Source organism: Aegilops tauschii, chromosome 4 (assembly GCF_002575655.3).
Source record: "Aegilops tauschii subsp. strangulata cultivar AL8/78 chromosome 4, Aet v6.0, whole genome shotgun sequence".
NCBI classification, from domain to species: domain Eukaryota; kingdom Viridiplantae; phylum Streptophyta; class Magnoliopsida; order Poales; family Poaceae; genus Aegilops; species Aegilops tauschii.
The window spans coordinates 480,953,471-480,974,732 of record NC_053038.3 but is presented as its reverse complement, the minus strand read 5'-3'; the positions used below and the strand labels follow the sequence as shown (position 1 = coordinate 480,974,732).

The following is a 21,262-nucleotide window of genomic DNA, read 5'->3' as shown; positions in this document are numbered from 1 at the left end:
AAACTAGACTTGCCATGCACCATAAATTAAAATTGCCATGATACATGCACTTAAAATTGTCATGATTCATACAAAAAAAATATTTTCATAATCAAAGTACTGGAATTGCCATCATTGAAAAACTAAAATTGCCATGATCTACAAACTAAAATTGCCACATGGTAACTTTAGTTTAAGCACTATGGCAACTACAGTGTAAACATCATGGCAACTTTTGGGCAAAAAAAAATTTCATCGAAACATATCAACATGAGGTCTAGTCTTGAAGATCTCGTCTAGACGGATTTAATGGTGAAAACGGATTTTTCATTCTCTTTTTTAATTAGGAGATAAAACATTTTTAAGCCGAAAACCAAAAAGATTTCTGCTGATGTCATCTGTTCATACGTGGCAAAATGAGTGGTGATGGAGGCGTGTGGGCGATGTGGAAACGCCCACACGTGTGGGCATTAGTTTCTCCTTTTTTTTGGGCAATGGACTGGTCGATGGTCTGCGTGCGTGCGTGGGTTACAGCTACTTGGGCCAATGAGCCAAGTCGTGGAGTTTTGGGCTCAAATACTAAACGAGTAGGTTTTTCTGTACAGCTTCGTTTTTCCTTATAAATACACAGTATATATACAATCTTTACCTAATAATAAAGCAAATTGGATTTCTTTCGTCCATCATGACATTTTTCAGAAAAGTCCCTCTATTTCAGTGAATTCAACACGCAGTCCTGTTTTAAGTTAAAACGAATTTGTTATTTTCGTATTTTACACAAAAGTCTTTATCTTTTCTTGAAATCAACCCGCCGTCCGGATTTAAGTCACACCCGAACCGTTATTTTACATTTTTTTGAAACCCCCCTGATGTTTTAGGTAATTCATCCGCGGATCATATTTAAGTCAAACAAATGCTTTTTAAATCATCCATATCTTTTAAACTGTAACTCCGATTTGAACATGTTATATATGAAATTTGATTAGAAAAATATGTAGAATATGAATATGAGATTTTTTTACCTGTTAAGTATTTTTAAATATTATTTTGGAATATATTTGAGTTAAACCAAATGATTTTCTAAATTATCTGTATCTTTTAAACCGTAACTTGGATTTTAACATATTATATATGAAATTTTATTAGAAAAATGTGTGGAATCTGAATATGATGTTAGTTTTACCTGTTAATATTTTTAAAATATTGTTATGGAAGCAAACTTATAATTTATAGCGCAAGATTCATTTTTTTTCATACCGGCGGCGATCCAGATTGCAAATAAACACCCCACTATAACCATATAGGGAAAAGAAAACATCGATAACAACACATGCATACCTCTGAAAAATGTCGCAGGGGAAAACAACAGATTTCTCATCGCGAGAGTGAGAGAGAGAGGGAGAGGGAGGAGAGAGGGAGAGAGAGAGACGCCTTAGGATTAACCATATTCAACACACGTTTTTGTTGTTTTATGTGAACATCGAGGCCATCGTCGGCGAGGGTGAGAAGGAGGATAAGCGGCAACACAAATATGATGCCTCGCAAAAATAAAAGAGGTGGACCTATTGTGGTCTTGAGTGATGGTTGTTGAGTTAAGAGCGTGTGTTATGTTTTCTCTCCCGTTGCAACGCACGGGCTCTTTTGCTAGTATATACCTAATTTTTGCCAAAATTAATGGGTATTCAACTGAATACCCTTGAATTGAGGTGGGCCCGCCCTGCCCCCAGGTATATTTCCTATCATATTAAAACCAAAAATACCTTGCTGCACTTTTTATTTATTTATTTTATTTTGTGTTTTTGCTAGATCTATTTATCAAATCGCATACAATTTAATCTATCTCAATACCGTGGAGGGATTGACAACCCCTCTTACGCGTTGGGTTGCAAGTATTTCTTCTTTGTGTGCAGGTGTTGTTTAGATATTGTTGCTTGGTTCTCCTACTGGATTGATAACCTTGATTTCATAACTGAGGGAAATACTTACCGTTGTTGTGCTGCATCATCCCTTCCTCTTCAGAGAAATACCAACGCAGATATAATCAATTATTGACTCAAACTACTTTTTCTCATAGGGCATCTGTATCCATATGCCACCATTGTATATGCCCGGCTACCCCGGGGAAGATAAGGGAAATCCAAGAGAAATATAAATAGGGGTGGACTACAGCCTAGCAAAGAGGCCTGATTCATTGACAACTGATCACACGCATTTTAACTCAATGGACTAGAAGATAGCAATATCATCCACAACAGGAGTAGGGTATTACTGTTGGGGAACGTAGTAATTTCAAAAAATTTCCTACGCACACGCAAGATCATGGTGATGCATAGCAACGAGAGGGGAGAGTGTTGTCCACGTACCCTCGTAGACCGACAGCGGAAGCGTTATCACAACGCGGTTGATGTAGTCGAACGTCTTCACGATCCGACCGATCAAGTACCGAACGCACGGTACCTCCGAAGTTCTACACACGTTCAGCTCGATGACGTCCCTCGAACTCCGATCCAGCCGAGTGTTGAGGGAGAGTTTCGTCAGCACGATGGCGTGGTGACGATGATGATGTTCCACCGACGCAGGGCTTCGCCTAAGCTTCGCGACGGTATTATCAAGGTGTAATCTGGTGGAGGGGGGCACCGCACACGGCTAAAATATCGTATATCAAGTGTGTTCTTAGGTGCCCCCCTGCCCCCGTATATAAAGGAGCAAGGGGGAGGCCGGCTGCCTATGGGGCGCGCCAAGGAGAGGGGGGAGTCCTCCTCCTAGTAGGAGTAGGACTCCCCTTTCCTAGTCCTACTAGGAAAAGAAGGGGGGAAGGAAAGAGAGGGAGAGGGAGAGGGAAAGGGGGCTGCGCCCCCCTCTCCTAGTCCAACTAGGACTCCTCTGGGAGGGGGCGCACCACCTCCTGGCTGCTGCCCTCTCTCTCCCCTCAAGGCCCACTAAGGCCCAATACTTCCCCGGGGGGTTCCGGTAACCCTCCGGCACTCCGGTTTAATCCGAAACTTCTCCGGAACACTTCCGGTGTCCGAATATAGTCGTCCAATATATCAATCTTTACGTCTCGACCATTTCGAGACTCCTCGTCATGTCCGTGATCACATCCGGGACTCCGAACAACCTTCGGTACATCAAATCATATAAACTCATAATAAAACTGTCATCGTAACTTTAAGCGTGCGGACCCTTTGGGTTCGAGAACTATGTAGACATGACCGAGACACCTCTCCGGTCAATAACCAATAGCGGGACCTGGATGCCCATATTGGCTCCTACATATTCTACGAAGATCTTTATCGGTCAGACCGCATAACAACATACGTTGTTCCCTTTGTCATCGGTATGTTACTTGCCCGAGATTCGATCGTCGGTATCTCGATACCTAGTTCAATCTCGTTACCGGCAAGTCTCTTTACTCGTTCCGTAATACATCATCCCGTAACTAACTCATTAGTCACAATGCTTGCAAGGCTTATAGTGATGTGCATTACCGAGTGGGCCCTGAGATACCTCTCCGACAATCGGAGTGACAAATCCTAATCTCGAAATACGCCAACCCAACAAGTACCTTTGGAGACACCTGTAGAGCACCTTTATAATCACCCAGTTACGTTGTGACGTTTGGTAGCACACAAAGTGTTCCTCCGGTAAACGGGAGTTGCATAATCTCATAGTCATAGGAACATGTATAAGTCATGAAGAAAGCAATAGCAACATACTAAACGATCGGGTGCTAAGCTAATGTAATGGGTCATGTCAATCACGTCATTCTCCTAATGAGGTGATCCCGTTAATCAAATGACAACTCATGTCTATGGCTAGGAAACATAACCATCTTTGATTAACGAACTAGTCAAGTAGAGGCATACTAGTGACACTTTGTTTGTCTATGTATTCACACATGTATTATGTTTCCAGTTAATACAATTCTAGCATGAATAATAAACATTTATCATGATATAAGGAAATATATAATACTTTATTATTGCCTCTAGGGCATATTTCCTTCAGTCTCCCACTTGCACTAGAGTCAATAATCTAGATTACATAGTAATGATTCTTACACCCATGGAGTCTTGGTGCTGATCATGTTTTGCTCGTGGAAGAGGCTTAGTCAACGGATCTGCTACATTCAGATCCGTATGTATCTTGCAAATTTCTATGTCTCCCACCTGGACTAAATCCCGGATGGAATTGAAGTGTCTTCTGATGTGCTTGGTTCTCTTGTGAAATCTGGATTCCTTTGCTAAGGCAATTGCACCAGTATTATCACAAAAGATTTTCATTGGTCCCGATGTACAAGGTATGACACCTAGATCGGTTATGAACTCCTTCATCCAGACTCCTTCATTCGCTGCTTCCGAAGCAGCTATGTATTCCGCTTCACACGTAGATCCCGCCACGACACTTTGCTTGGAACTGCACCAACTGACAGCTCCACCGTTCAATGTAAATACGTATCCGGTTTGCGATTTCGAATCGTCCGGATCAGTGTCAAAGCTTGCATCAACGTAACCATTTACGATGAGCTCTTTGTCACCTCCATATACGAGAAACATATCCTTAGTCCTTTTCAGGTATTTCAGGATGTTCTTGACCGCTGTCCAGTGATCCACTCCTGGATTACTTTGGTACCTCCCTGCTAAACTTATAGCCAGGGACACATCAGGTCTGGTACACAGCATTGCATACATGATAGAGCCTATGGCTGAAGCATAGGGAACATCTTTCATCTTCTCTCTATCTTCTGCAGTGGTCGGGCATTGAGTCTTACTCAATCTCACACCTTGTAGTACAGGCAAGAACCCTTTCTTTGCTTGATCCATTTTGAACTTCTTCAAAACTTTGTCAAGGTATGTGCTTTGTGAAAGTCCAATTAAGCGCCTTGATCTATCTCTATAGATCTTAATGCCTAATATATATGCAGCTTCACCGAGGTCTTTCATTGAAAAACTCTTATTCAAGTATCCCTTTATGCTATCCAGAAATTCAATATCATTTCCAATCAGTAATATGTCATCCACATATAATATTAGAAATGCTATCGAGCTCCCACTCACTTTCTTGTAAACACAGGCTTCTCCAAAAGTCTGTATAAAACCAAATGCTTTGATCACACTATCAAAGCGTTTATTCCAACTCCGAGAGGCTTGCACCAGTCCATAAATGGATCGCTGGAGCTTGCACACTTTGTTAGCTCCCTTTGGATCGACAAAACCTTCCGGTTGTATCATATACAACTCTTCTTCCAGAAATCCATTCAGGAACGCAGTTTTGACATCCATTTGCCAAATTTCATAATCATAAAATGCGGCAATTGCTAACATGATTCGGACAGACTTAAGCATCGCTACGGGTGAGAAGGTCTCATCGTAGTCAATTCCTTGAACTTGTCGAAAACCTTTCGCAACAAGTCGAGCTTTATAGATAGTAACATTACCATCAGCGTCAGTCTTCTTCTTGAAGATCCATTTATTTTCAATGGCTTGCCGACCATCGGGCAAGTCAACCAAAGTCCATACTTTGTTCTCATACATGGATCCCATCTCGGATTTCATGGCTTCAAGCCATTTTTCGGAATCTGGGCTCACCATTGCTTCTTCATAGTTCGTAGGTTCGCCATGGTCTAGTAACATGACCTTCAGAACAGGATTACCGTACCACTCTGGTGCGGATCTTGATCTAGTTGACCTACGAAGTTCAGTAATAACTTGATCTGAAGTTTCATGATCATTATCATTAACTTCCTCACTACTTGGTGTAGGTGTCGCAGAAACTGATCTCTGCGATGATCTACTTTCCAATAAGGGAGCAGGTATAGTTACCTCATCAAGTTCTACTTTCCTCCCACTCACATCTTTCGAGAGAAACTCCTTCTCCAGAAAGGATCCATTTCTAGCAACAAATATCTTGCCTTCGGATCTGTGATAGAAGGTGTACCCAACGGTCTCCTTAGGGTATCCTATGAAGACACATTTCTCCGATTTAGGCTCGAGCTTATCAGGTTGAAGTTTCTTCACATAAGCATCGCAACCCCAAACTTTAAGATACGACAACTTTGGTTTCTTGCCAAACCATAGTTCAAAAGGCGTCGTCTCAACGGATTTCGATGGTGTCCTATTTAGAGTGAATGCAGCCGTCTCTAAAGCATAACCCCAAAACGATAGCGGTAAATCAGTAAGAGACATCATAGATCGCACCATATCTAGTAAAGTGCGATTACGACGTTCAGACACACCATTACGCTGTGGTGTTCCGGGTGGCGTGAGTTGCGAAACTATTCCGCATTGTTTCAAATGTAGACCAAACTCGTAACTCAAATATTCTCCTCCACGATCAGATCGTAGGAATTTTATTTTCTTGTTACGATGATTTTCAACTTCACTCTGAAATTCTTTGAACTTTTCAAATGTTTCAGACTTATGTTTCATTAAGTAGATATACCCATATCTGCTCAAATCATCTGTGAAGGTGAGAAAATAACGATATCCGCCACGAGCTTCAATATTCATCGGACCACATACATCTGTATGTATGATTTCCAACAAATCTGTTGCTCTCTCCATAGTTCCGGAGAACGGTGTTTTGGTCATCTTGCCCATAAGGCACGGTTCGCAAGTACCAAGTGATTCAAAATCAAGTGATTCCAAAATTCCATCAGTATGGAGTCTCTTCATGCGCTTTACACCGATATGACCCAAACGGCAGTGCCACAAATAGGTTGCACTGTCATTATTAACTCTGCATCTTTTGGCTTCAACATTATGAATATGTGTATCACTACTATCGAGATTCATTAAAAATAGACCACTCTTCAAGGGTGCATGACCATAAAAGATGTTATTCATATAAATAGAACAACCATTATTCTCTGATTTAAATGAATAACCGTCTCGCATTAAACAAGATCCGGATATAATGTTCATGCTCAACGCTGGCACCAAATAACAATTATTTAGGTCTAAAACCAATCCCGAAGGTAGATGTAGAGGTAGCGTGCCGACGGCGATCACATCGACTTTGGAACCATTTCCCACGCGCATCGTCACCTCGTCCTTAGCTAAACTTCGCTTAATCCGTAGCCCCTGTTTTGAGTTGCAAATATTAGCAACAGAACCAGTATCAAATACCCAGGTGCTACCGCGAGTATTAGTAAGGTACACATCAATAACATGTATATCACATATACCTTTGTTAACCTTGCCATCCTTCTTATCCGCCAAATACTTGGGGCAGTTCCGCTTCCAGTGGCCAGTCTGCTTACAGTAGAAGCACTCAGTTTCAGGCTTAGGTCCAGACTTGGATTTCTTCTCCTGAACAGCAACTTGCTTGCTATTCTTCTTGAAGTTCCCTTTCTTCTTCCCTTTGCCCTTTTTCTTGAAACTAGTGGTTTTACTGACCATCAACACTTGATGCTCTTTTTTGATTTCTACCTCCGCTGCCTTTAGCATTGCGAAGAGCTCGGGAATCGTCTTATTCATCCCTTGCATGTTATAGTTCATCACGAAGCTCTTGTAGCTTGGTGGCAGTGATTGAAGAATTCTGTCAATGACGCAATCATCCGGAAGTTGAACTCCCAGTTGAATTAAGTGATTATTATACCCAGACATTCTGAGTATATGCTCACTGACAGAACTATTCTCTTCCATCTTGCAGCTATAGAACTTATTGGAGACTTCATATCTCTCAATCCGGGCATTTGCTTGAAATATTAACTTCAACTCCTGGAACATCTCATATGCTCCATGACGTTCAAAACGTCGTTGAAGTCCCGGTTCTAAGCCGTAAAGCATGGCACACTGAACTATTGAGTAGTCATCAGCTTTGCTTTGCCAGACGTTCATAACTTCTGGCGTAGCTCTTGCAGGAGGCCTGGCACCTAGCGGTGCTTCCAGGACGTAATTCTTCTGTGCAGCAATGAGGATAATCCTCAAGTTACGGACCCAGTCCGTGTAATTGCTACCATCATCTTTCAACTTAGCTTTCTCAAGGAACGCATTAAAATTCAATGGCACAACAGCACGGGCCATATATCTACAATTAACATAGACAAGCAAGATACTATCAGGTACTAAGTTCATGATAAATTTAAGTTCAATTAATCATATTACTTAAGAACTCCCACTTAGATAGACATCTCTCTAATCATCTAAGTGATTACGTGATCCAAAGCAACTAAACCATGACCGATTAACACGTGAGATGGAGTAGTTTCAATGGTGAACATCACTATGTTGATCATATCTACTATATGATTCACGCTCGACCTTTCGGTCTCTGTGTTCCGAGGCCATATCTGTACATATGCTAGGCTCGTCAAGTTTAACCTGAGTATTCCGCGTGTGCAACTGTTTTGCACCCGTTGTATTTGAACGTAGAGCCTATCACACCCGATTAACACGTGGTGTCTCAGCACGAAGAACTTTTGCAACGGTGCATACTCAGGGAGAACACTTTTATCTTGAAATTTTAGTGAGAGATCATCTTATAATGCTACCGCCAATCAAAGCAAGATAAGATGCATAAAGGATTAACATCACATGCAATCAATATAAGTGATATGATATGGCCATCATCATCTTGTGCTTGTGATCTCCATCTCCAAAACACCGTGCTTGTGATCTCCATCTCCGAAGCACCGTGCTTGTGATCTCCATCTCCGAAGCACCATCATGATCACCATCGTCACCGGCTCGACACCTTGATCTTCATCGTAGTATCGTTGTCGTCTCGCCAACTTATTGCTTTTACGACTATCGCTACCGTTTAGTGATAAAGTAAAACTATTACATGGCGATTGCATCTCATACAATAAAGCGACAACCATATGGCTCCTGCCAGTTGCCGATAACTCGGTTACAAAACATGATCATCTCATACAACACATTATATCACATCATGTCTTGACCATATCACATCACAACATGCCCTGCAAAAACAAGTTAGACGATCTCTACTTTGTTGTTGCATATTTTACGTGGCTGCTACGGGCTTAGCAAGAACCGTTCTTACCTACGCATCAAAACCACAACGATAGTTTGTCAAGTTGGTGCTGTTTTAACCTTCGCAAGGACCGGGCGTAGCCATACTCGGTTCAACTAAAGTGAGAGAGACAGACACCCGCCAGTCACCTTTAAGCAACGAGTGCTCCGAACGGTGAAACCAGTCTCGCGTAAGCGTACGCGTAATGTCGGTCCGGGCCGCTTCATCTCACAATACCGCTGAACCAAAGTATGACATGCTGGTAAGCAGTATGACTTATATCGCCCACAACTCACTTGTGTTCTACTCGTGCATAGTATCAACGCATAAAACCAGGCTCGGATGCCACTGTTGGGGAATGTAGTAATTTCGAAAATTTTCCTACGCACACGCAAGATCATGGTGATGCATAGCAACGAGAGGGGAGAGTGTTGTCCACGTACCCTCGTAGTCCGACAGCGGAAGCGTTATCACAACGCGGTTGATGTAGTCGAACGTCTTCACGATCCGACCGATCAAGTACCGAACGCACGGTACCTCCGAAGTTCTACACACGTTCAGCTCGATGACGTCCCTCGAACTCCGATCCAGCCGAGTGTTGAGGGAGAGTTTCGTCAGCACGACGGCGTGGTGACGATGATGATGTTCCACCGACGCAGGGCTTCGCCTAAGCTTCGCGACGGTATTATCAAGGTGTAATCTGGTGGAGGGGGGCACCGCACACGGCTAAAATATCGTATATCAAGTGTGTTCTTAGGTGCCCCCCTGCCCCCGTATATAAAGGAGCAAGGGGGAGGCCGGCTGCCTATGGGGCGCGCCAAGGAGAGGGGGGGAGTCCTCCTCCTAGTAGGAGTAGGACTCCCCTTTCCTAGTCCTACTAGGAAAAGAAGGGGGGAAGGAAAGAGAGGGAGAGGGAGAGGGAAAGGGGGCTGCGCCCCCCTCTCCTAGTCCAACTAGGACTCCTCTGGGAGGGGGCGCACCACCTCCTGGCTGCTGCCCTCTCTCTCCCCTCAAGGCCCACTAAGGCCCAATACTTCCCCGGGGGGTTCCGGTAACCCTCCGGCACTCCGGTTTAATCCGAAACTTCTCCGGAACACTTCCGGTGTCCGAATATAGTCGTCCAATATATCAATCTTTACGTCTCGACCATTTCGAGACTCCTCGTCATGTCCGTGATCACATCCGGGACTCCGAACAACCTTCGGTACATCAAATCATATAAACTCATAATAAAACTGTCATCGTAACTTTAAGCGTGCGGACCCTTTGGGTTCGAGAACTATGTAGACATGACCGAGACACCTCTCCGGTCAATAACCAATAGCGGGACCTGGATGCCCATATTGGCTCCTACATATTCTACGAAGATCTTTATCGGTCAGACCGCATAACAACATACGTTGTTCCCTTTGTCATCGGTATGTTACTTGCCCGAGATTCGATCGTCGGTATCTCGATACCTAGTTCAATCTCGTTACCGGCAAGTCTCTTTACTCGTTCCGTAATACATCATCCCGTAACTAACTCATTAGTCACAATGCTTGCAAGGCTTATAGTGATGTGCATTACCGAGTGGGCCCTGAGATACCTCTCCGACAATCGGAGTGACAAATCCTAATCTCGAAATACGCCAACCCAACAAGTACCTTTGGAGACACCTGTAGAGCACCTTTATAATCACCCAGTTACGTTGTGACGTTTGGTAGCACACAAAGTGTTCCTCCGGTAAACGGGAGTTGCATAATCTCATAGTCATAGGAACATGTATAAGTCATGAAGAAAGCAATAGCAACATACTAAACGATCGGGTGCTAAGCTAATGTAATGGGTCATGTCAATCACGTCATTCTCCTAATGAGGTGATCCCGTTAATCAAATGACAACTCATGTCTATGGCTAGGAAACATAACCATCTTTGATTAACGAACTAGTCAAGTAGAGGCATACTAGTGACACTTTGTTTGTCTATGTATTCACACATGTATTATGTTTCCAGTTAATACAATTCTAGCATGAATAATAAACATTTATCATGATATAAGGAAATATATAATACTTTATTATTGCCTCTAGGGCATATTTCCTTCAATTACACCTCGCAGATGGCCTGAACTTGGATATCTCCGGTGTACTTGTTTCATCTCGTTTCCTAGCCGACCATTCGATGCTCAAGGAAACGTAACACGATCAGTCCCTGGCCGAACTCACAAAAGGGTGCTGCACACATCCCAATGGCGGGTTTCTAGACACAACATCAACTATAACCGGTTAACAGAAATTGTTAACCGCAAACCACCATGTGGTCGAATGGTGAGGAGGATAGTGGTATTCTCTACCCATCAGAGTTTAAGTCTCAGACTTGACATTGATACTCACATTTTCCTAGGCCTTCCGGCGATGTGCGCTTAGTGGGAGGAGACATTTCCGTAAACTATGAAGGCGTATGTGATGACTTCGTCAATATCAAAATGATGTGCAGGCCTAGTCTCTCGAAGGTGCTCATTGGGGTAGTTGCACGTGTGTGCGTGCGCTCATAGAAATGAGTGTATATGCATATGTACGAGCTTCTGAATCTGTACTGTGTTCAAAAAAATCGTTAACCTATTTAGGTTTGGTCCTGACGAGTCGTGCATTGCGTGCTAACTTACCACTTAATTTGCTATTTAGTTTACTCTCTTTTTTAACACAGTAAAATCGAAGTCGCTCATATACACAAGCATACACTCATCCCTATAAACGCACGCATGGACACCTACTCCTATGAGCATCACCGAGAGACTAAGCTATCATATCATCCTGAGATTTGACGAAGTTGTCACTTCGTTTTCGACAGGAACGCCATATTCCACTGCTCTTATCAGAGCATCAACAGTCAGACTTGGAATATTCGACCCCTCAAACGCCCGTGGACGCGCCCCATATTTGCTTTCTCACAACCGGTGCCTCAATTATCATACTACAAATCCATACAAACTCATGCAACTACGTCGATGCATTACACACATCGTCCGACTACTTCATCACTAACATGTTATGGAACTATCAAAATTTGGCATGTTTGGCTATGGTGGAGAAGATCATCCACGGCTGCCCTTCCCGGCGCCCTTGTCGTCCTTGTCGCGAAAGTACCGGTCGAAGACGCAGTAGGGATCGAGCCGGATCCGCTCGTCGTCGGAGCTGTCCTCACCGTCGCCGTCCTCTTTTCCTCCTTCGGTGGTAGTTCGGCCATGGCATGGACCACCCGATTCTGCTCTCGTGAGAGGGCGCGCGTGTTCCTACGGTTCCGCTTCTTCACAATGCGGGCGCAGATGACTTCCTCTTTTGCGGCCTTCTACGCCGCCGCATCAGCCGCCTCTCGCCGCCATGTCGGCAGCGAGTCGGGCCTCGGCGACCCTTATCCTCTTCTTCCCACGGCGGGCACACCGGTCCCGGTGGGACTCATAATATGCCGACCGGTGATGGGGAAGGAGAGATTTTCCGGCTGTCGGGACCGCGATGATCCAGCCCCAGAGGATCCAAGCATCCGTTGAGCCGACCTTATGGAGCCGTGTCGGACAAATCCTACTGTCGGCCGGGCGCTGTTCTCCCGGGAGCGGCGGAGTGCAATGCGGACGACCATTGCCTCCTCCAACCCGCACGAGATGACACCCTAGTCGACACGGATCCGGACTGGTCGGAGTCAGATCCGCTGCCCGCCATGCTGGAGACGACCGGAGATCGCCAAAGTTGAGCTTGGGTGGTTGAAGATCGCCAAAGTTGAGCTTGGGTGGTGGAGGGGAGTGAAGTTTGGATGGGGAGGAATATATGTGGGATCGGGCGGGCCAGCTTGGACCGGATCCGACGTGGCGGACGCGCCCGGGCGTGCCCATATCAACCGCATATTTGGGTTGTATACGATGAGTGCCGGTCAGCCCGGGCGTTTGAGACCCGTTTAAGGCACCTGTGTGAATCAAAATTTTGTGACCGGTCAGTAACCAGGCAGTCCGTCCAGATATTTGAAGTGGGTTTGGGAGGTGCGGCTGGTATATGCTCTCAAGTCAAAATTATACACCACTGGTGACTTGCCACTATATAACACGTGCAATGCAGCAGCTAACGCGAAGTCTCCGTGGAAATAAGTACTAACTCGAAATCTTGACGCGTTCAGGATCCACCACGTGATTAGTGATTTACCCCCGTAATCCCAGGACACGGCGCCGCTCCGCGAAGACATCCATATCCACCTGTCTCGCTGACAGACTGGTCTCACGCGTTGGTGCCGTTGGCGACAGTGATACACGGGCCCACGGCAGCCCGAGACCCGAACGTTACAGCTGTTGCCCACCTCAACCGACGTTTAGAAAAATCTCCTTCCCGCTATAAAACCGCGCCTCCTCCCTCGATCCCAATTCACAGCTCGCAGCTCACCATCGTCTCCCCTGCTAAGCATTCGCTCGCCACCGTCTCCTCTCTGAATCTTCTCAACAACCAGATGGCTCGCTTCGCCGTGGTCGCCGCAATCATGGCCCTCCTCGCCGTTGCCGCCGCCGCGCAGGGCCCCATGCCGGCGCCCAGGATGGCCCCGCTCCCCGCACCGCCGGCCAGATCCCCGGGCACCGCCCCTGCGCCGGTAGCCACCCCGCCCACCGCCGCGTCGCCGTCTCCGATGGCATCTCCCCCTGCCCCGACCACCGACGCGCCGACCGACGCTCCCTCCGCGATGACGCCGTCCGCGGTCTCTGCCACACCCTCCGGCGCCCCCATCGGCGCCCCCACCGGCACCCCCGCGAGCTCCGCCGTGTACTCATCGGCCGCCAGCTTCGTCGCGGTCGCCGGAGCGGTGGCCGCCGCCATCGTGTTCTAGATGCAGCGACGACTCTGCTCGCTGTTGTCTATACAGTTTCATTCTTTCTGAAATTTCTTCGTTATAGACGGAGGAAAGATTACACACGACACTGCGATGTAATCTTGTTACGAGATTATTATGAGTATAAAATTCTTTCATTTGTTACCTTACATATTCGCATCTGGTGGATGTGCTCGACCCTTTTCAGCTTAAGTTTCTGACACACTAGGTGCTACAAATTCAGTTTCAGTATAATTCTTACAAGCTACTCTGTTTTTCACGGTAGTTCTCTGACTTGTACCGAGTGGGAAAACCCAGCATCAACGACTATAGAATAGAGGAAACTGGCAGTTTTTAGATGATCCAAAACTCAAATATGCGTATCCTGTGAAAAGTTTTTTTTGTGTGTGTTTGTCAAAGAACCACAAGATGGTACTCACGATAAAAGAAATGCCGACGAGCTCAACTACAGAATGAGGGGTGAAAATACCTTGGTTTGTTACTCATGCCACTAACTTTTTATAACCATGATTGTCCCGTTTATCAGATGAAATGATCATGTTACAAAATTCTAAAGCTTACGCCCCAATTTAAATTGAGCTGTGCGTTCCGTACAAAATAATCTACATTGTATATTCGCCGCTTCTCCAACATCTTAGTTGCCCCCTCATATTTTAGAAAAAAGTCGCCCAAAGTGACAAAGTTACATTAAAACCTTAAATATGCTGTAAAATCTCAAAATGATCTTCTAGTTCCGGGGAGAATTAGTAGATACCCATTTCCATAAAAAAAGAAGGGGGTGTTTCCTGTATTTTCACAACATAATCTAACATATGTGAAATGTTAAATTATGTGAAAAAATGGTACAAGCAATGACCTCAGGGAACGCTTTGTCATGTGAAGTCATTGGACAGATCTTGTGCCATTTCCTAGATCCCGAGAATAAACTTGTTGTTCTCTTCCCTACTCATTATCGACACGTAATACATGAAAGCGCGATAAAGACTGCCACAAATGTATTGCTCCTCAATTATTATTCTCGAGAGTACGCTAATGGCGTACCGTATCTTTATGGAAGGGAGAAAACAATTTACAAGATTCGTGCGGTCGATGCGAACATCAATCACCCGAGCACCCACTCACACCTACAAGAGAATCAAACGTGATCTCTCACAAAACGATCTTATCCACCCACACCCACACCTACACTATACCAGTCGTAAATTTCATCAAGGGTGGCTCTAGCTAGTTCTCTATAGTCTTTAACTTGCTCCGGCCGATTGAACACCTTAGCGTTCCTCTGCTTCCATAACATCCAAGCCGCGCCAATGACGACCGAATCAAAACCTCGCTTGTGTTTCCCTTGAAAGCCTGAGCGGGCCCTCAACCACCACTCGACAAATGTGTCCGTGTTGTTGGGAGGGGGGACATTGATTTGCAGAGAATCAAAGCACGTGTGCCACACCTGTCTTGCGTAAACGCATTGCACCACGATGTGCTCGACTGTATCCTCCTCCTGCAAGCATGTGTAGCATGGCGAGGAGTTGTCCTGCAGCCCATGTTGTGCCCCTCTGTCAGATGTCCATAGTCGTTGTTGTACAGCAAACCTGGCAAAGATCTTGCATTTCAACGGCGCCCAACTACGCCAAATCGCAGTGGCAGTAGGCGACCTGATCGCTCCCTGATTGAGTCTCGTGTAGGTGGATCTCGCCATATATTTACCCGAAGGATCATGTGGCCAAGCAAATGTATCATCCATTTGCACATCTCTTTGAACTGTGGCGATTGCATGTCTCAAATGGACTGTTTGCAGCAGTGCCCCAAAAGATGCTTGTGGTTGGACATCGAGTACCCATCTCTCGTCTGTCAAGGCCTGGGCCACCGTACGGGAGTTCCTGATCCTCGTTTCCACTCCGGCCACCAGCAGGGGTGCTATATCCCTGACGGAGAAACCGTGGATCTATCTATCTCTCCAGAAAAGGACCTTATCTCCTTTGCCCACCGTAATTTGCACCAAACTGTCAAAGACTTGTCTAGCATCTTCATCCACCATTAGCTCCAGCCCCATGCCACGGCCTTTGTGCATCCGTACGCCGCAGCCATTCCCATCGTACCCTGAGTGCCAACGCTTGCAGACTCAGGTTTTTCACCCCTAGACCTCCGAAGCAAGTCGGCTTGCAGATCGAGCTCCATGCCACTAAACATTGACCTCCGTTGACTCGATCTTTTCCTGCCCAAAAGAACGCGCGCATCCAGCCATCAATGTCTTCCAATACCCATCCTGGAGCGTTCATCACAAGCAATTGATGCACTGGTCTTGCTGCAAACACCGACTTCACAAGCACTAGCCGGCTTGATCTGTGTAATAAACCTCTCTGCCAAGCTGGGAGGCAATGCCGAACTTGATCTAAGAGAGGCTGCCATTGCGCCTTGCTGAGTTGCTTAATGGCCAGCTGCAACCCAAGGTATTTACACGGGAATTCTCCAATGGGGCATTGCAGTAGATTCTCAACTCTTGCTTTGTCTTCCTGATCCTCGGAGATCAAGGTCGCCGAGGATTTCCTGTAGTTTACCCTCAAACCCGATGCTTCTCCAAATAACTGCAGCGCGACTCCGACAAATAGAAGGTCTTGGGGTGTAGGTTTGACGAATAATGCCACATCTTCCGCGTATATAGATAGGCGTTGGGTCGCCGAGATTCCAGTGTATGAGCTCAAAACTCCATCTGTCATGGCTTTGGAGACCATGGCCGTGAGGGCCTCCATGGAAATGACGAAAAGTAGTGGGGAGACTGGGTCCCCTTGTCGCAATCCTTTCGCATGCCAAATTCTCCTTCCCGGAACTCCATTGACCAGCACTCTAGTGCTCGAAGTTTGTAGCAGAATGGCCAACCATCTGAGGCATCTACCTCCAAATCCTTTGGCGCGGAGCACTTCAAACAACAAAGGCCAGGACAAGGAGTCAAAAGCACGGGATATGTCCAATTTTAAGAAGACGCCTCTGGCGTGTATTTTCCTGGCCACTTGCTTCACTAACAGGTAGTTATCATGTAGGTTCCTGCCGCGAATGAAAGCCGACTGATTTGTGGCCACTAAGTCCTTCATGCACGGCCGGATTCGGTTAGCCAAAAGCTTGGCGAACAGCTTGGAAAAGCTGTGCGGCAAACTGATCGGCCGGTAATCGCCCACCTCCAGGGCATCCGGCTTCTTTGGTATCAATACGATCAGTGCACGATTTAGTCTCGCAAATCCTCGGTCATCTCCAGCCATGATATCGTCCTTGATAATTGGCCATGCTTTTTGGTAGAACTCGGCCGTGAATCCGTCCGGTCCAGGAGCCCGATCCGGGGCCATCTCCTTGATAACTGACCATACCTCCTCATCCGTGAAAAGCGCGTCCAGACTACTCAAATCTAGCACAGTCATGCCCAGCGTTTGTAGGTTTAGCGTGTGCGCTCTCGCCTGCGCCGTGCCAAGCAAGTTATGGAAGGTCTCCGTGAAAATCTCTTCTTTGCGGCTCTGCTCAGTGGCGATCTCTTCACCCCGTCTGACCTGGGGTATGAAGTTCTTTGCTTTCCTCCCGTTCGCAACCAGCTGAAAGAACTTAGTATTGGCATCGCCCTCACGAAGCCATCTGTGCCTCGATCTTTGCTGCTCGATCGTGCGTTCCAACGACACAAGACCCAGGAGTGTTAGCTTAAGAATTCTCCTTAGCCACGTCTCCAACTCAGTGAGCCCTCTAGCTTCCATCGCTTGATCCAGGTGAAGGATTACCAGCGTGGCAATCGCCATTTGCAGTTTTATGTTCCCTACTTTCCTTTGACCCCACGCTTGAAGTGTCGCCGTTGCGTTCCTGAAGAGCGCATCAAGTCTCTTGAAAGGGTCCACAATGGATTGATCGCAAACCCAAGCATCCCTCACCGCCTGCTCGAAACCCTCGAGCTTGGCCCAGATACTCTCAAAGCGAAATCTTTTCCTCGGCCAGTAGGTAGCATTGGTCGATAGGTGTAGTGGGGCATGATCGGAGACGCTTGTCGAGAGTGCCTGCAGTAAATAATCTGGCCGCACCAGTTCTCAATCCACTGAAATGAGGATCCCGTCGATTTTTGTCATTGTCGGGGCATCTCTCTCATTCGACCACGTAAATCGACCCCATGCATATAAAGCTCTTTCAATTCATTATTATCGACGAAGCTCCTAAATATTCATCATGGCCCGGTTAAGGTTCATATTGTTTTTCTCCGAGGCTCGAAGGATCATGTTGAAGTCACCGAGGACCATCCATGGCCCCGGGCACGCCATTCTCCTCACTGTCAGCTCCTCAAGGAATTGAGTCTTGAGGTCGTCTCCTTGTGGTCCGTAGACCACGGGAATCCACCAGTCGTCCCCTGACTTGGGATGCACCAAGCCAGTGAGGGAGTTCGTATCATGCGTGGGGTTCCTGCAAGAAGAACAAGTCATGTGAGAACGATGTGTTATGCCCACGTTGATAGAGAAGAAAAAATAACCTAGTTTTCCACACCCATTGAGATGATTTGCAAGAAAAACAAGTGTTTATTGTACCGTCCTGCTAACTAAGTGCACGACCACTAGTTTAGATTCAACTTAATGGTTTTGTACATTTTGCATGTTCAATGCATATCATATTTTGTACCGCATTTCATCTCTTATTTGTCGAGTAAATTTCCGTAAATGGGGTAAAAGCTGGTAAAACATTCACTAAATGGAGTGATCCGTATGAAAAACGATAAAATTGTGTCATATGCATAAAAATTGTCAAAGCAGGGATAAAAACTAGAATTCACCTTTTTTATGCATATTGCGCCTCAGCTCTAATTCGTTGCTCCTTTTCCATTGTGGTGTAGTGCATCTTTTTGTAGTGGCACTTTATCATTTCTTCTGTATTGTAGCTATCTATACCAATTAAGAACTCGTAAAACTATCATTCGGCATGGATGGTAAGCTATCTCAAAAACAAATTACTCGTAAAACTTCTTGTCGCTTACGTGTACTCATGGAGCAACCATCGCCTCATTTTCCCTCTGCAATTTGGCTTCCTCTTTGTATGTAGTACCAAGTCAAAAAACTCTGCACAATTTTCTACTGGCCTACCGACTACGGACTACCAAACGTACGTGATCCAACAGCCGACTCGAAGTCTCAACGGAAAAATTGTAGTTCCAATCTTGACTTCGATGCAACGTGTCTCGAAACTAGTCGTTGGACCTTCCCCTGATTTTACTATGCTTAAATTGCAGCTAAATTTTTTAAATAATACAATTTTTTTAAATTACAGAAATAATATGCAGAAAAAAGAATTTACAAGAATAATACAACGTCGGCCCACTGCAGGCCGACTGAGCCCAGCCGGCCCACAGCAGGCCGACTGAGCCCAGCCGGCCACAGCAGGCCGATCGGCTATCAGGAGGCCGACTGCAGGCCGGGCAGCCACGCGGCGGCCTGTGGTTGGTCGTGCCACGTCGCGAGGGGGGAGGCAGCGGCCTGTCGGCGTGGTGCGCCCCTGTCGGCCTGCCGCCCGCCGATCGGCCACCTGGTGGCCGACAGGGTGCGGCCGACCTGACGCGCGCTGGCCAGCCCGCCCTTATCCTCTCCTTCTCTCTTTCCTGCGTTATTTCTTCTCCCCTGCCCGCCCATATCCTCTCCTTCCTCCATTATTCTTCTCCCGTGGCTCATTCTGCTATGTTCTTCCTCCTCCTCTCTCTACAGAAAAATGGCACACATTTATACACCTAAATGAGCTACATTTTCGCGATTTTGGCATCGTGAATGGGTTCAACTCATTTAGGGCGGCGAAAAGAGGTGTCGATCTACTGACGGGGTAGCTCGTGGTGGTCGTGGTGAGCATTTTGGTGGAGGTGGTGGTGGTGAAGTTGGGGCAGTGTTCGTCGTTGGGGCAGTTGGGGTGGTGAGGTGGTGGTGGTGGTGGAGGTGGTGGAGGTGGTGGTGGTGGAGGTCGTTCGTCGTTCGTCGTTCGTCGTTCGTCGTTCTTCGTTCGTGGTTCTTCGTTCTTCGTTCTTCGTTCGCACACACGCTTCAAGGGTATATTTCAGCCCTCATTTTATTTTGCGTAGGTGCTCCGGGAGTATACGTAAATATTGTTATTTGCCGCGGTAGTATACATAAATATTTGTGTGTGATTATTGTTTTTTGGCCCGGTAGTATACGGAAATATTGTTATTTGCCCCGGTAGTATACGTAAATATTATTCGTTCGCACGGACGCTTCGTTCGATGTGAAAATAAATTTGTGTGCGATTATTGTTATTTGTCCCAGTAGTATACGTAAATATTCGTAGTTGCTACGGCAAATATTCGTAATATAGTTGTAGGTGTGTGAGTTGTATTAGTTGTTAGTGGGATAATAAGTTGTTGCTTAATACTTGACACATACACAGGTGCGGGATAAGAAGTTGGAAACATGAATAAAAAGTTGGAAAGAAGAGACAAGTTTTTTTTTTGAAGAGTTGGGGTCGGCATGTGCATAGCATGTCAGTTTGATGAAAATTTAATAAGCAAGCAAAAAATAGGAAAAGTAGAACTACATGTTAAAAAACGTTTCAGTCCGTACCTGATGCGAATATGAAGCGGATTACCCGCTAACCTTTATTATGCGTATTTTCTAAAGTTTAACCCATAACAAGCAATGCCACACTGTTTTTTTTAAACGGCCACGCTGTAGTTTAACAAAAAAATTCTTAGCAAGGAAGAATTTTACATGATCGTAGAAATAAGACGCATGCCTTTTTCTAAATTATTTTAACATAGATTAAAATAAAAATACATCAACATGGCCATATAATTCAAATAAACATGGGCCTATTTATTATATTATTATTATTATTTGAGGCCTATTTATTATTAGTAAACATGGGCCTATTTATTATTAGTAAACATGGGCCTATTTATTATATTATTTACTATGGTCCTGCTAATATATATATATATATATATATATATATATATAGACATGTCTAATACTTGTATTTCTATGTTGAAAAAAATAGGTGAGTCGAGATGTCCGATGTAGTGAAGTTGAGATTTTACTATGGTCCTGGTACTGTCCAAACAAATGAGTTGGGAGCAGATCTGAGTGAATTTACTCACATAAAGGTTGCAATCAGCGCACCACAAACATGGTCTGTTAGTCAGTTGAAAGAATGGATTGCGGCAAGTTTAGGTCTTGATACTGAAACACACACCGTCGGTGTTCATGCATTGTGGACACGGTCAAGTTCAAAAATTTACTTTTATGTGAGGCCAATAGAGGGAGACTCCGATTGGGTGCGGTGGTTACAAGGTTGTGAACGAAGGGATGCAATCCTGTTGCTTTAGTGCTTCCCGTCGTGAAGGAGGTCACTGCACATGAAGGGGAGGGTGGCTACGAAGGACAGAGCAGTCATGTAGAAGGAGGAAATGCTTATGGTTACGACCAAGGACAGAGCAGTCAGGTAGAAGGAGGA

General features: G+C 45.6%; 1 protein-coding gene across 1 annotated transcript; it reads left to right on the top strand.

Moving 5' to 3' along the window:
- Positions 1–13,336: 13,336 nt before the first annotated feature.
- LOC109770415 (uncharacterized) lies at positions 13,337–13,953 on the top strand. Its single transcript, XM_020329115.4, has one exon. The coding sequence runs from the start codon at positions 13,430–13,432 to the stop codon at positions 13,799–13,801; it is 372 nt and encodes a 123-aa protein (XP_020184704.1). The 5' UTR covers positions 13,337–13,429; the 3' UTR covers positions 13,802–13,953.
- Positions 13,954–21,262: the final 7,309 nt, after the last annotated feature.

Bases quoted from the DNA above. Each gene is read 5' to 3' on its own strand.
- LOC109770415 (XM_020329115.4), top strand. From the start codon at position 13,430: ATGGCTCGCTTCGCCGTGGTCGCCGCAATCATGGCCCTCCTCGCCGTT.